Source organism: Emydura macquarii, unplaced genomic scaffold (genome assembly GCF_026122565.2).
Source record: "Emydura macquarii macquarii isolate MOO-44397 ecotype Brisbane River unplaced genomic scaffold, CSIRO-AGI_Emac_v2 contig_3506, whole genome shotgun sequence".
Lineage (NCBI taxonomy): Eukaryota > Metazoa > Chordata > Testudines > Chelidae > Emydura > Emydura macquarii.
The window spans coordinates 7,967,843-7,982,535 of record NW_027133643.1 but is presented as its reverse complement, the minus strand read 5'-3'; the positions used below and the strand labels follow the sequence as shown (position 1 = coordinate 7,982,535).

Sequence of the window (14,693 nt, the reverse complement as noted above, 5' to 3'; positions counted from 1 at the left end):
TCCTATAGTAATGTGGAAAGAAGTGAGTGAGAAATAAATATACTTTGTAACATGCCCAAAAATAAGAAAAACTTACATTCAAGTAGGTATTTTCTTTCCACAAGTATTGTTTCCCTTGCAACTGGAGTTGAAACTATTTATGCCTTTTCAAATGGTCTACAAAATAAACCCAAAACTCAGGAGGTGGCTGGCAATTATTGACAAAATCATATAGTATTTCAACTGAATTCTAAATATTTAAACCTACACTTTATATTTAAGTTTTCAAAGTGCCTGAGACTCCTGCAAGTATCGCCAAAAAAGCGAGTGCTCACTGTAAGAGTGAAATCACAGTAACCAACCCATTTATTTCTTGAGATCAAATATAATTCATATGGATGTTGTGTATCTGAGAAATGTTAGTTTGTCCCTGAAAAGGCAATTTAACTATTCAGATCATCTGATCGCTTCACACAGCCCTGTATTGACTGGTTAGAGAATTCTGTAAATCAACATCTACATTGCCATTGGTCAAAGCACCTACCTGTCACAGCAATGGAAATATATAGTTAATTGCCAGTCCCTACCCACAAGTAAGTTTACTCAGGCATGTAAATGGTTACCATCTGCAAATGGCTCAGTAAGAGTTTTTTCATCTCACTATAGGAATATTTACTTTAGAAGATTAGGAAGGGCGGGGATGGGGTGAGTTGAAGGGAAGATCTAGCATAATAGTTGATTCAGGGATCTATTTACCCAAAATTCCCAGCTCCAAGGCTGTTGACCATGAAGACTCAAAATCTTAGCATCGGTGGGACCTAATTCTGATTCAGGTTGTCTGAGGGTATGTCTATTCTGCAGAAGACAGCATGCCTCCCAGCCCATGTAGACAGATGTGCAAGCTCCACTCAAGCTAGTGCATTAAAGTGTGGATGTTGTGGCACAGACAGACGGTTGGGCTAGCCATCCGAGCATGGACCCACAGGGATAGGTGGACTTTTATTTGGGTGGGTAACCTGTGTCTGTCTACCTGAGCTGGGAGGTACAGTCCCAGATGCAATGCAGACAGTCCCTGACTTCTCTGATACCTAATGAATCTCAGTTGGTTAGCTGGGTGCTAAGTCAAGCTTCCACTGAGCAGGTAGCCACCCCGCATTTCAGATAAATAATATACGGGCTTGGTTAACAAGCAGGAAGAAACAAACAGAACAAGAAACAAAAATGGTTTCAAAGCTGTCCAAGTATATTCAGTATTTTATGACCAGCTTGACTTCGTGTTGCTAAACTGACCAAATAGGCTCCAAGTGAGTATCAGATAACATAATTAGTGTTTGATGGGTGTCCGCCCTAGCAATATGCCTTGGTAGCAGCTTGTTCCCAGCAAAACTGGAATGACCTACTTTAACTCTCTCCGGTTCTGAAGCTCCACCTTTGCAACAGGAAGGACGTCAAAGCTTACCTGGCAGTAAAAATAAAAAAAGAGGAAAAAACCCTACACGACAGCATACTAGCGACCCACTCTAACAGTCACTAAAGTCAATGGAAAACTCAAATTGGATCAGATCCTAATGGAGCAGTTTTTCAGTTCATACAGATAAAGTTAGCTAAATAGAGTTCTGAATGGTACACTGACCATATTCTTGCATTACATGTTAACTTGGTTTTGTAATGTTCGAAGCAAAGTTGAGTTAGATAGATAAAATAAAGGAAGTTGCAATCTTAATTAACACTATCAAGATTTAGAGTTTATCTACATGGGAAATTGACTGGAATAGCTATTGTGCAATAGCTCCCCATATAGACACTCTTATTCCAGAGTAAAACTACCTTTAACCCAAATCCTTACAGGAATTTCAATGGGAATTACGCACCTAAAAACCTTTGAGGATCTGGGCCTGTCTCCTGTTTAGTTTAATAATGGATTACGCTAATCCAGAAAAGGCACTATTATTACAGAATAAGTGTACTCAGAGGGAATTATCCCAGAATAGCTACAGTGCTTTAAATTCACACTTTCCCTTTTTCCAGAATTTCCCACTGTAGACAAGTCTTTAAAGAACCTGGTAATTTCACATTGACACAAGAGAATATAAAGATGGCACAAAAGGTTAGTAAGCACAATTAAAGAATAGACAAATGAGAAACAAATGCATCTTTAAGGAACGTAATTTTATTAGTATCATCTTGAGCGTAGTTTTGATGAGGTAGGGAGGGGTTAAAATAATGTTAAACAATGAATGCTGTCTAGTTTATATGCAATGACATTACTGATTTTTTAAAACCATTTAACAGTTGGAGTTCTAGTTGTGTGCTACACAGAATTTAAGTTTTCTGGAACACAGGCATATCTAGGTTACAGGTGCTGTGGCAATACGCAGAGAATCTTCACACAGTAGGCAATATGTTTGGGAGTGAATTTAAAATTTCACACTATTTCAAAACTATTACTTCAGATGCTATGAAGATTGCATGTGTTCTTTGTATAATACCAGTTACTTACCAAAAGCAGCAGTACTGGCTCTTTTGCAAGTGAATATACTGCTCAAATTCAAATGGAGGACACTAGTAAAACATTTCAAACTCAGAGAAGAGAGTCAGAGATCATTTAGAAAAATAGTGGGATATGTTTACTTTTACTTTGGATTTGGATTTTTTTTAAAACCCCATTTGGAAATGAAAGGAGTTCTTACGTACGGAGCAAAATATCACTGGAGTACTTCACTTTTTAAAGCACTTGTTCAAATCCATGAATACTTTCAGTTTTGCGTATAATAAGAGGTGAGTCAACGTGAAAAGCCAAATTCTCTTCCTGAGTAAACTGGCAAAGTTCCAGAGAGCTGTGCCAATTTACACCAAGAGATAAGGCGGCTATGTACCTTTTATAACTGCTTGACTTGTCAGGAGCCGAAGAAGCAACAATACCATATACTAGTTTCCTCCACTTCCTGTCCTGTGCTAGTGCTCAAGTGCGGCTGGGCTGTGTGTGTGAAGCCGCTGCTCCACTCTGCCCCAGAGGTGGCTGCACCTCAGCGAGGCGCAAAGGGGTTCCTCTGGAATGCCTGGCGCTCTCCTTTCTGAAGAGCTCTGTAACTAGCCACACGTGAATCCTCGCCACAACCTGGTGACGTGACTGGAGCAGGACTGGCTATACCCGCTTTGCCAGCCAGTGCCACCCCCCGTATCCAGCGTCAGGTCACTGGGGATGAAGGGCTCAGTGTGAACGCGGGGACACTCTGTCCTGGCTCTTCGCGGACAGCTGCCTCACAAGGTGCAAAAGGGCAGGGCCATGCCCCACTGGAGGCAGGAATGTGGGACGAGGGAAGCCCGGGCCCTGGCCCTGCCCCAGCCCCGCCCGAGGGGGCTCACGCAGGCCAGCGAGGCGCTTGGCAAAGGGAGGGAGCGGGATTCCCGGGAGGTTCGGCAACGAGGGAGAAGGTCAGACGCGCTGAGACCAGAGAGCCTCTCCCGCGGGCCAGGGCCGCAGCGAAACCCGCCCCGCCCAGCAGCGCTTCTCTTCCCCGCCGCCCCGCTCACCCCCTACTGGCGCGCGGCCCAGGCGGCCCCGAGCACGGGAGTGGGGGGCGGATGGGGGCTCGTGGAGGGGCTCGCGCGCTCCCCGCCTCTCCCGGCCCACTTGCCAGGGCGCAGCTCCGGAGTCGGCAGGAGCCTCCCAGCAGCAGCCGCGGGGAGGAATCACGTGCGGCTCAGGTTCCTTCCTCCGCCGCCGCCACCCACCAGCTGTCTTCCGCGTGACGTGACGTGACGTGACGGAAGGAAAACAGAGCCGCGGCACGCAGAGCGCAGAGGACAGTGCCACCTTAAGGACCGAACCACCGCAGAAGGGGATGGGGAAAGCTCAGAGAGTATCATAAATCGAACCCGACCTTGCAGTCCCGGATTAACCAAATTCCCTGCCAACAGATTTAACTGTGAAGGCTCAGGCAGCAGGTCTGCCTAAAACCCTCTCAGCCATCCAGGATCCAAAGAAGCGTCTCCTTCGGGACTCCTGTCCCCCCCCCACTTGGTACCTGCCTATTAAGGAGGCTCCCCCCCTCCCACCCAGATCCTCCAACCCCACCAGCGCTCTTCAGCGGGTAACCAGATATTCAAAAACAATACGTCAGCCCACAATGCCCTGCGCTGAGAACAAGCATTACCTCATCCCACAGTGCCCTGCGCGCGGGCTGAGAAGCTTCTAGGGGTGGGGTGACCATGGAGACCGGCTCGTTTGCAACAGGCCGGGCCAGCGGCCCCGCCACCCCCCCTGAGCTGCTGCCGCAGCCAATGGGAAGGCCCCGGGGTGACATCATGGGCTATTTTTGGTGGGTTACTGCTCCCTGATAAGTGTGGGGCTGAACGCCGGGAAAGGGCTCAGAGTAGTGCGCGCGCTACAGGCAGCGAAGCAGCAGCAGCAGCAGCAGCGCGGGGCCCGCGCCGGCAGCGAGCGCAGAGATAGAGCCGCCTCCCGAGCGCTGCCTGCGCGCGGTGATTACCGGGACCAGGAGACGGGCGGCTCCGTGAGCAGCGGAGCGGGAGCGTCTCGGCCGCTTTCCAGCCCCGGCTTGCCGCGCCTCAGGGCGGGGAGCAGGACAGGTCAGAGCCCGCTGCCTGGCGCCGCCGACCAGTGCCGGACTCCGGGGAACCGCGTCGCTGCCGGTGGCTCCCGCCGCTGAAGCGGGAAAGCGAGCCCCGTGCCTGAGGCGGGCCGGGAGCGGCGGGAAAGTACTTGGGACAACTTCTGCGCCGGCCGGGGGAGCGGGCGCGACGAGGCGCTGCCACCAGCCCAGCCGCGGGGGAGCGCTCGGGCGAGCGAGCGGGCTGCCGGTCCCGCCTCCCTGCAGCGAGACGAGCGCCTGCCCCGGTGACCGGGGGGCTGCCCAGCCAGCCGGCGCTCGGGCGGGGAATCTACCCCTGGGCCAACGAGGAGCAAACTTCTGAACCGAGAGTGGATTTCTCCTGCCGGCCCGACTCAGCGCGCCCCAGGGCGAAATCACGGACACCCCGAGAAGCTGAGCGCAGGACTTCGCCCCTCATGCTCGGACTGCTGCTGCTGCTTGTGGTTTGAGTCCCGATCGGCTGAAGAAACGGGGGACAAGACCCAGAGGCGGGCCCATGCCCTGTGGCAAAAAAAAAAAAAAACCCAAACAGCAAGACTTTAGTTCAGCACTAGCGCTTGTTTTTAAAGGGCTTTTTCATTGTTGAAAGAGTTACAGTTGCAGGTGTGGTTCAAGTGAGAGGTCCGCTTCCTTTCAGCTGGACTGAAGCAGTGACAAGTTAGTCGGTTTCCTGATCGTTACAGCTTTAAAGACAGTTTTGTGGACAGTCTTCTATGACTGCAAAGATGGAACCTACATTCTATGATGATGCCCTAAATGCCACCTTTGTACAGCCAGAAAGTGGTGGTTATGGATATAACAACCCTAAAGTCCTGAAGCAGACTATGACTCTCAATCTGGCTGATCCGTCAAGTAACCTGAAGCCCCACCTGAGGAACAAGAATGCTGATATTCTTACCTCCCCAGACGTTGGTCTTCTCAAGCTGGCATCTCCTGAACTGGAAAGGCTCATCATCCAGTCCAGCAACGGCTTGATCACCACTACTCCCACCCCAACACAGTTTCTCTGTCCCAAAAATGTTACTGATGAGCAAGAAGGGTTTGCTGAAGGCTTTGTGAGGGCGCTGGCAGAGCTACACAACCAGAATACGATGCCCAGTGCTACATCTGCTGCCCAACCTGTTAGCAGTGGTATGACACCTGTTTCTTCTATGGCTGGCAACAATGGTTTCAACACCAATTTGCACAGTGAGCCTCCAGTGTATGCCAATCTCAGCAACTTCAACCCAAGTGCACTCAGCACACCACCTAACTACAATGCAAACAACATGGGCTTTCCACCTCAGCATCACATTAACCCTCAGATGCCAGTGCAGCATCCCAGGCTCCAAGCTTTGAAGGAAGAGCCCCAGACTGTACCTGAAATGCCAGGGGAGACTCCTCCACTGTCCCCCATTGATATGGAGTCACAGGAGAGGATCAAGGCTGAGAGGAAGCGCATGAGAAACAGAATTGCAGCCTCCAAATGCAGGAAAAGGAAGTTGGAAAGGATTGCCAGATTGGAAGAAAAAGTGAAAACTTTGAAAGCCCAGAACTCAGAACTGGCATCCACTGCCAACATGCTCAGAGAACAGGTTGCACAGCTTAAGCAGAAGGTCATGAACCATGTCAACAGTGGATGCCAGCTCATGCTAACACAACAGTTGCAAACATTTTGAGGAGACTGACTTGGGGGGGAAAAAAAAACTGATGTTGCAGTAGAGCAACAGAAAAAACAAATCCATAACAAGTGGCAGATACATAAAGCTACTGGTAAAGGCTGAGAGGCATTGAGTCCTGCCTGCACCCACAAAGCACATGTGTGGAAAGACTGGTGAGCCTTCAGTTGAGTTAGTGGCAAAGCAGCCAGCAGCACCACTCTGAGAAGTGCTGTTCCTGCTCAGATGATGCATCAGATCTTTGTTTAATATTGACCAAGACCTGCATGGACCTAACATTCGATGATCATTCAGTATTAAAAGGTTAAACTGCAATAGAGACTGTAGGTTGCTTTCTGTAATACTCTTAAAGAAAACAAAGGGGAGGGAGGTGTGTGGGAGGCTGATAAAAATTGAACTATACTGCCTGCCTTCAAGTAAACTGTGTATGTACATTTTTTATTTTGTGAAAACTAATGTCAATAAACTACTTCATGACTTTGTAAATTATTTTAATGTTGTTTGTGTTCTGTCCAGTAATGTTTGTAAATGAGAAGGTTTTTTGAGCACTCAATTTACCATTTGTAATAAAGTATATAATTTTTTTATGTTTGTTTCTGAAAAGAGTCTAGAAAGGTTCTATTATATTTAAGAAAATATAATAAAGTATTAAAATATTTCCCCCCACCCTTTCTTTTGCCAGTACTTAAGTCAGGGCTCTAACGCATACCCTGAACTCTAAATGGTAGAGACTGTGTTAAACTCATACTGTAACAAGACTACGTGTCCTGGAGAATGTGTCAGAAGTAGACAGATAAACCACACCCTGTAACATAAACAGACATAGTTTGTGCAGCCTAACTGTTTTATTTATGGTTTTAATTCAGATTGGATTGCCTACCATAATCCAGTAGCACAACCTAGACAGTAGCTCTAAAAGTTAAGCAGTTTAGGGGAGTCTGATATTGCATTGAAGTGTGCTGTAATAGTCTAAACTATAACTGTCTAATGTTAGATACTTATTAATATCTAATATGTTTAAAGTAAGAGACTTCACAAAAGACATAGCCTTCATATGGATGCCTTCATTACTGTCTAATTATTCCTAGATAAGGTGATCTTTGTTCATTAATATGTCACAATAAAACCATTCTATAATCCCTTTCCATATCTTGAATTCCTTTCCCTTTTAGACATTTTTGCTGACAATTTATTTACCATTATGAACTGTGGAAAGTTAGCTGGAGATTGAAAATTAGGATTTAAATAAGACATTCAAGGAAGGACAAAAAAGGAAATTGGCAATTTACCTGTTGTTTTCAGTTTACATTTTAAAAAATGAAAGCATGAGAATAGTTTTGATAATAGAATGAGAACAAGCAGTAGCTCAGAAAAGTTACTTATCTCCTGAAATAAATTCATGTTTGTGGTAAATATTAATATAATTTATGATTTCAGGATTTTAACTTAGTGACTGTGTCCAATTAAACTGTCTGATATTTGAGTGGGTTTAGAACATTTATATAAATCATATATCAGAGAGAACAGATGCTATGAAAAGAGGTGGAAAGTTTAATTCACTAGTTACATATATTATAGTTCTGGTAACAAACAGTTAAAGAAGACAACTTTCAGGCTGACTACTCTAAAAAATAAATTAGGTATAATACCACTAAGTGAGTACAGCACTAGATAAGGTGATAGTCTTGATTAACACCATCTCAGACTAAAACTACATAATATATACCAATATTAAGTGGTAATGAAACTTTGACGTGAACTTTTTGCAACTACTTGAGCTCAGGATATCTGTTTCTCTGTATAGCACACATTTCCTTTGAAAGAAGTAGCCTTTGCCCATGTTAGATCCTTGTATGATGGATTGTTTCAAGTTATAATACTATAGTAATTTTTTCCTCATTATACATGTGGTGGTAGCTGGGGTTAGCTTTAGTTTCTATTTGCTACTATCAGATAAAATTGTAGAAACACTTACCAAACAAAGGGTTACTGGGAGAATGCTGTAGTTTGCCAAGAGTACATTTTGCTGATGTCAGCAACCCGGAAGGTAAGTTGATTTTGACCATATGTAGGAATAGAAAGCAGAAGGATAATACACAGCATTGCTGGGTGTGACTTTACTGGGACTTAACAAGTGTCAACTAGCAAAATAAGCAGGGCAAGAAGATTAATTAACCTGCAAAGGTACAGGTTTAACTCTTGACACTGTTGTGCTACGGGAGAGATCATACTAATGAGACTTAACCATGTATGTTTTTTTTCCTTGACAAATATTGCCAAAATTCTATTTTAATTAGATAACTGTATGACACACTGCCTCATAATATACACTTACAGTAGTTATGGTGTGTTACATCTCATAAATGGCATTTTATAACACAGGAAAGTGTTTGATTAGTAGTAGCAAAACCAGAAAGAGTGGCTGGGGTTGGATGGTTGTTCACTAGCTTCTGTGAAATGAGTTGCTTGTCTCAATCCAGTTCACAACACACAGGTGTCCACATCACAAAATCTATTATCACAATTGGCATAAAAGACCCAGATCCTCAAAGGTATTTAGACTCCTAGTTCCATAGATTTCCACAAATCCTTTGAGGACTTGGGACAAACTGCAATCCTGGTAAGCAGTCTCACAAGGGGCGCCCAAGGGTAGAATAGGTGATGGAAAGTGTATTATCTCTTCCCCTGGTGTCTCAAGGTCAGTGTTGAGATACCAGGGAACTACAGGTAGGGCAAGCTTACACTGCCTCTGCGTGCCCTGTTCTGTTTTGAGAAGAGTCTCTCGTACTGCCAGTCTGTCATTACACGGATTCACTTCTGCTGAATTTTAATCTAATCATGCTTTCTCAGATATGCTGCTAGGTCACTCAGTGATCACTAGGCACAAGTAAAAGGGAAGACTTGGAGAAAAAAATGAAAAGATTGAATATTTGCTTAAATGTTGATTACATATAATCTAAGCATATCACTTCTTGCTCATAAGAGACAGTCAGTTCTGAGGTTTAGAGAGTAACTCTTTTGGTTACCCCAGCTGTACTCGCAAGGGAATATTTTGCAAACAACGGCATTATGGACATGTATTTGGCTTGGCTGTGAGCATCGTCAGCGGATTCAGGAAGTGAAGTCAGAAAAAAGGCAGGGTTTCAAAGAGAGCAGGCAACATAGAAATGCCCAGGCAGTTAGCATTTTAATCAGAACAATGTGTTTGTGTTACAGAAATATTGATTAGAGATTGAGTGACTCTACTGTAAAAAAAAACAAACACAACATTCCTCCCCCACACATACACTCTGATGTGGGTAGAAAAAGTGAGCCACAACAGGTCTTTGATCAGGATTATTCACTGAATAATTTTCAGCCCAAAGGATAACTGCTTGCCACTATAAAAAGGAAAACTAGTCAGTATCTATTTTATTCTGCCTTGTAATCAGTAATAGTAATTAACAGATTCCTCCATGCTTGAATCTCCACTTTTTATGTGTGAGTAGGTTTAAAAAATGCTGACCTCAAATCACAGCACCATTAAGCCACGATACCTTACTAGGTAGCATGACACCTACCCAAGGTACCATGGCCAGCAGGTGCCTCAGTCACCTTTTCCATTTGGTAGAGAAAGCAGTCATGAAATAAAAACAAGCCCCCTCCAATTCTGTGAGGAAAGAGAATAGGATCTATTATACAGTGTGTGCAAGGGAAGAATTTATTATAATGACAACCTTCTGAGGAAAACCAATAGGGTTTTCTATGGTGTTCATCATTGTAGTATCTGAGCACTACACCTGCCTTAATTAATTTATCCTCCCAACAGCCCTGCAGTGTAGGGAATCCTTATTATCCCAGTTATTGCTGGGCAGAGACAGCACAGAGGGATTAGGGGACTTGCCCTAGTTTACATAGAAAGTCCGTGGCAAAGGTTAGAGGAGAACCCAAATTAGTAAATTCTAGTTCAGTGTCTCAGCTACAATATTACCCCAAAGATAGATATGATAGATTTCCCCACACTTGAAAACTAGAACAGTTGCAGCAGTGTCTCCAAAGTTGTTAAAATTATGAATGGTTACCAACATAAGGAATAAACAAAAATCCACTGTAACAAGAGGCAATTTTTAAAAAACCAAACATATACACCAACATATTACAATGTAGAATCTACCTTAAAGTCTATCACAGAAACATTAATGTGCTTCTCCTCCCCTCCCTGGCATCTCCCTGCATAGGAAAAGCCTTTCAAAATGTAGGCATTTGTGTAAGGGACCAGGGCATATGCCGTCTGTCCTAGAAGTCACAGCTAGACTGGGGTCCAAAAGACAAGGACAGGCATAAGGCAGTAATGAGCAAGCAGGGATCAGAGCAATCACTAGAGCCAGGATTGATAGGCAAGAGTCAGGCTGGGGTTAGACTGGAGATCAGAAGGCAAGGCAAAGCAAAGACTAGAATCACAGCAGGCCAGATGCCTGCGTGACTGCCCAAACAACTTCTTTGTTCACTGTGACAGGGTGTACCAAGCCCGCACTGATGAGTTGAGGGTTAAGGTGCTGCTATGGACGCAGGAAGCCATACACCCTCACCTCTGCTGGGCATGATCCCAGTGGAGGAAGCATTCAAAACGGGAGCAGCTCAGCTCACGCTGGGTGGATGGAGCAGAGAAGCTGCCAGGGCTCCAAGCAGCCAGGACGTAGCCTTACACCCAATTCAACGGCAGGGACCAAGGGTGATCACTGATGCGTCACTGTCAGTAGAGGAAGATGCTCTGGAGATGGACATAAGATGATGTCAAGCAGAATGTGAAGGCAGACCCATGGTGCTGATGGAGGAACCGAAGCTGGGGGTAGGAAGTGACTCAGGGATCTGGAGTAAAAGTGCCAATCCCTAAATCATGTGTATGAACTATTGCTTTGAAGGGCCCTGGTTGGAATCCAGTGGAGCAGGGTGGGCCTGGGTTGCCCTTCCCCTGCCCCCCTCTGACTGTAACCACTAGGCAAGGTGGCCTTCCCACCGCTGGATGACATAGCCCAGAGTCTATTGCCACTAGGTGGTACTGCTGGCCTTGGACACACAAACACCCCCCGACATCCACCCTCCAGGGTTAAATATTGGTCAGGGGCCAATTACAAGGCTGTTGGCACTCCGGACCCTTTGGGTGTTACTTTTTGCAGTGTCTAATCTCCACAGTGGTCCTTGGATGTAGCTCTGCACAACTTCCTAGTGGCGATGTGGAATCATCAGCTGTCCCAGGTACTACAGATCTCTACAATATCAGGTAAAAAGAGATCTGACTTCAGATCCAATCTCCTGAACTTGGATCAACACTTGATGTTCAAATTGAACACACGAGGATGGTAGTAGGAACACAGAACATCCCTTTGAAACACATGACTTCCTTGTGCTCAACAATCCACCCAAGACTTCATGATATCCCAGCTCTACTCATGCCTGTCATTGAAACGAACGTTGTACAATCCTCATTACGAACAAAACTTGTGCTTCTGACAAAGAAAATTAGTAGTGAGTAATCGTGTAATTAATGGTAAAAGCCTGCGAAGACATGAGCAGTTTTAAAGTGGTTTTGCACAGCAGGTCCTTTTCTTGATTTTGCAGATCATTGTTTGTAATATATTTCAGTGAAGAAACAATAGTCTCAGTTCGGAAGGTCAGACTAGATGTTCGTGTTTTTCCTGCCTTAGCTGTGACACAGCAATAATGGCTACTTAGGAAAGAAGGGAAAAGCCTAATTCAGAAAGGGTGAGTAAAGGGGGATGTTACAACCTGCTTTGGAGTTTAAAGGCAAAGCATAGTAGGCTGTGAGCTAGCAGGTTTCTGTACTGATGTATCCATACCTATATGAAGGACCTGGGAATTAACTTCATGGACAAAACTGAAGTGGAAGGAGAACTAATATTTCTTTTCTTAAGCTTCCTATACAAATTGTATTTTGAGCCTTGTATGCTTCACATAATACTTAGCACAGCTAAATGATACAGCACACAAGAACTGCTCCTACCTGAAATTTCTCCAAATTGTGGACACTCACCATGCTATTCCTTTTAATCTGGTATACTGTTAGATCTGGGTTTTGAAACCCTCACACACTAGGGAAGATATGAGTACCTAGAGAGATTAGAGACAATTCCAGCAGATGGAGCTAAAAACAGATGCAGTCATATGAACGTGCAGGTTTTAAAAGAAAATAAAAGTCTCTGAAAACAGATTTTGCTCAGGTCACGGGTTAGTCAGGAAAGAACAGGGTCAATCTACAGGAGGGACCACATATCAGGAGCCTGGGAGCATTCTTTCCAGGAAATGAATATGGCTGGTACAAATATACATATTTTTAAAAAAAGAAAAAACTGACCTGTGATTCTGCCTGCTGCAGCTGCTGGTTTCAGAAAGATCCTGCAGAGATTTCAAAGGGCATCACGTTCCCATGCATTCAAAAGAGCTGGGTGAATAATTCAAAGAACACACACAAATTTAGGACATATTAAGAGATTAATAATATTCTGAACAGAAACAGGAGTTCTATATGGGCCAAGTTCAACAAGCTATTCACAGTGGCCTGTTTGAAACATGGGAGAACTGGGGAGGATTTCATGTACCTGAAAAACTGCTGTGTGGATTTTGTTTCAATTGTGCCTTAATTTGAAACTTTAAAACTACTATGTTTAAAAGGTGTTATCTGGCTGCCTTTGTTCACAAGTGGGGCCTGGCAGTTCTGACAGGAACCAAAGTATTTTGACCTGACCCTTCTTAGTTCAGATTCCTGATATTTCCAGATTCTAACTATTGTACATCTTCCTGAGTCTCCTACTTTTACTCTGATGAATCATGAGCAGAAAGCATGGCTTCCACTGATGTACAAAAATATGAAGAAAAATCCACAAGCTGCCTGCTTAAATCTCCTTATAAGAATGTATTAAACATAACTCATTGTATTAATTATTATTATTAATAAACACTTCGGTAGCACCTACACGAGCCAATCAAGATTTGGTGCCTATCATTTCAGGTTAATCAACAAGTGCCTGAATTAATTGAAATTGCTAATGAGGAAGGGAAAGGAGAGAAACTCTTAAAGCAAAATACCTTGTTTTTTATATTTGCTTCCTTCTTCTTATCCCCCCGATTGTCTATCCTCTCTGCTTTCTGTCAGAACAGATAAAGTCTCTCTAAACATGTTTTGTAATATTTATCAAAATGTATTCTTCATATAAGACTGCATAAAAGCTATGCAAAGCTGTAAGAGAGTAGATTATAACAACCACGATACAAGAGTTCACAGCTAGTCTCTAATAGCAAAGTCAGTAATAAGTGATAGCCAATAAACAGAGCATTAGATTTTCAATCAGTACATATTTCCCAGAGAAAAGAAAATAGCTGAGTTTGGTGGACTTTTGCCAGTTCCCTCTTCCCTGACACAGATATTGGAGGAGGCTTCTCTTGATTATACTTCCTTCAATCTATACCCTTCTGTCCTAAATCAGAGAAGGAGATAGCAACTCTATATCCAGCTTCACACAACATCAGCTTTTAGGGCCATGACCTGTGAAAAGACTGAGCCCTTCCTCTCTATGGAGATCTCTGGGAGTTGATGAGACAGTTCTAATGATTCTATCTGCTACACTAGAGAGTTGGGGGTTTCTCTAACAACACGTATTGCCTGATTTCTAGGTGTTTAGTCATTTGAATGGGGTTATAGGCTCTCCAATTGATCTAATCAGAAGATAATGAGGTTCTAGTCCCGGAATCTGCTTGTGGCAGGAAGCAGAAAGGACAAAATTCAAGAGCAGGGAGAAGGAAGCAAACAAAATAAAACAAAGGCCTTGTTTTCACAAGAAAGCTACACCAGTTAAATCAGTTTAAAAAATAACTTTAAACACTTAATTTTAACTGATTAAAGCTGCTGTGTGGACATTACTATTTTACTTTCAGAATGGCTTACATCAATTTAACATAAACCTCATCTAATTGATTTCAGCTAAACTGAAAAAAAATCATTCTGAAAATGAAATGATGTCCCAATGCAGGGGTGTGTACCAGTTTAAATTCACACCTTAGGTTAAACCTGTGCAACTTGCCCGTGTAGAGACCTACAAAACAGTGGCCTGATTGTTCAAAGATACAGAGCACCCTCAACTCCCATTAACTTCAGTAGAATTGTGGATGCTCAGTCCATGTTAACAGAGGCTGTTTTATTTGGATGACAACTTTAGGCACCTTCCTTTGAAAGTATTTCTTACAAGAGAGGGTTTTATTATTTAAAATCTGCCACATGGAAATCCCTGTGCACACTCATGACATTGGCATTCATATTGGTTTTGAATTTACTTCCAGAATATACCAGCAATCAGAAAATTAGCTTCAAGAACTTTCCTTGGTGTCCCCTGTTTAGTGTGCTTTTATTCCTATGTGCAGATCTGCATAAATGTGTTTCATCCAACCA

General features: G+C 43.8%; 1 protein-coding gene and 1 long non-coding RNA gene across 3 annotated transcripts in view; one reads left to right on the top strand and one right to left on the bottom strand.

Annotated features, from left to right (window-relative positions):
- Positions 1 to 4,476: 4,476 nt before the first annotated feature.
- Positions 4,477 to 14,693, bottom strand: part of LOC137145049 (uncharacterized) — a 32,535-nt gene continuing 22,318 nt past the window's right edge. Inside the window, exons 1-3 of one of the 2 annotated variants that reach the window (XR_010917551.1) lie at positions 13,337 to 13,597; positions 12,606 to 12,692; positions 4,477 to 5,096 (exon numbers count right to left, since the gene is read on the bottom strand). This is a non-coding gene — a long non-coding RNA (uncharacterized lncRNA). Of the gene's footprint in view, positions 5,097 to 12,605; positions 12,693 to 13,336; positions 13,598 to 14,693 lie in introns of those variants that run through there. The other variant, XR_010917552.1, reaches the window with a different exon arrangement.
- Positions 5,065 to 7,395, top strand: JUN (Jun proto-oncogene, AP-1 transcription factor subunit). Its single transcript, XM_067535609.1, has one exon. The coding sequence runs from the start codon at positions 5,309 to 5,311 to the stop codon at positions 6,251 to 6,253; it is 945 nt and encodes a 314-aa protein (XP_067391710.1). The 5' UTR covers positions 5,065 to 5,308; the 3' UTR covers positions 6,254 to 7,395.

Bases quoted from the DNA above. Each gene is read 5' to 3' on its own strand.
- JUN (XM_067535609.1), top strand. From the start codon at position 5,309: ATGACTGCAAAGATGGAACCTACATTCTATGATGATGCCCTAAATGCC.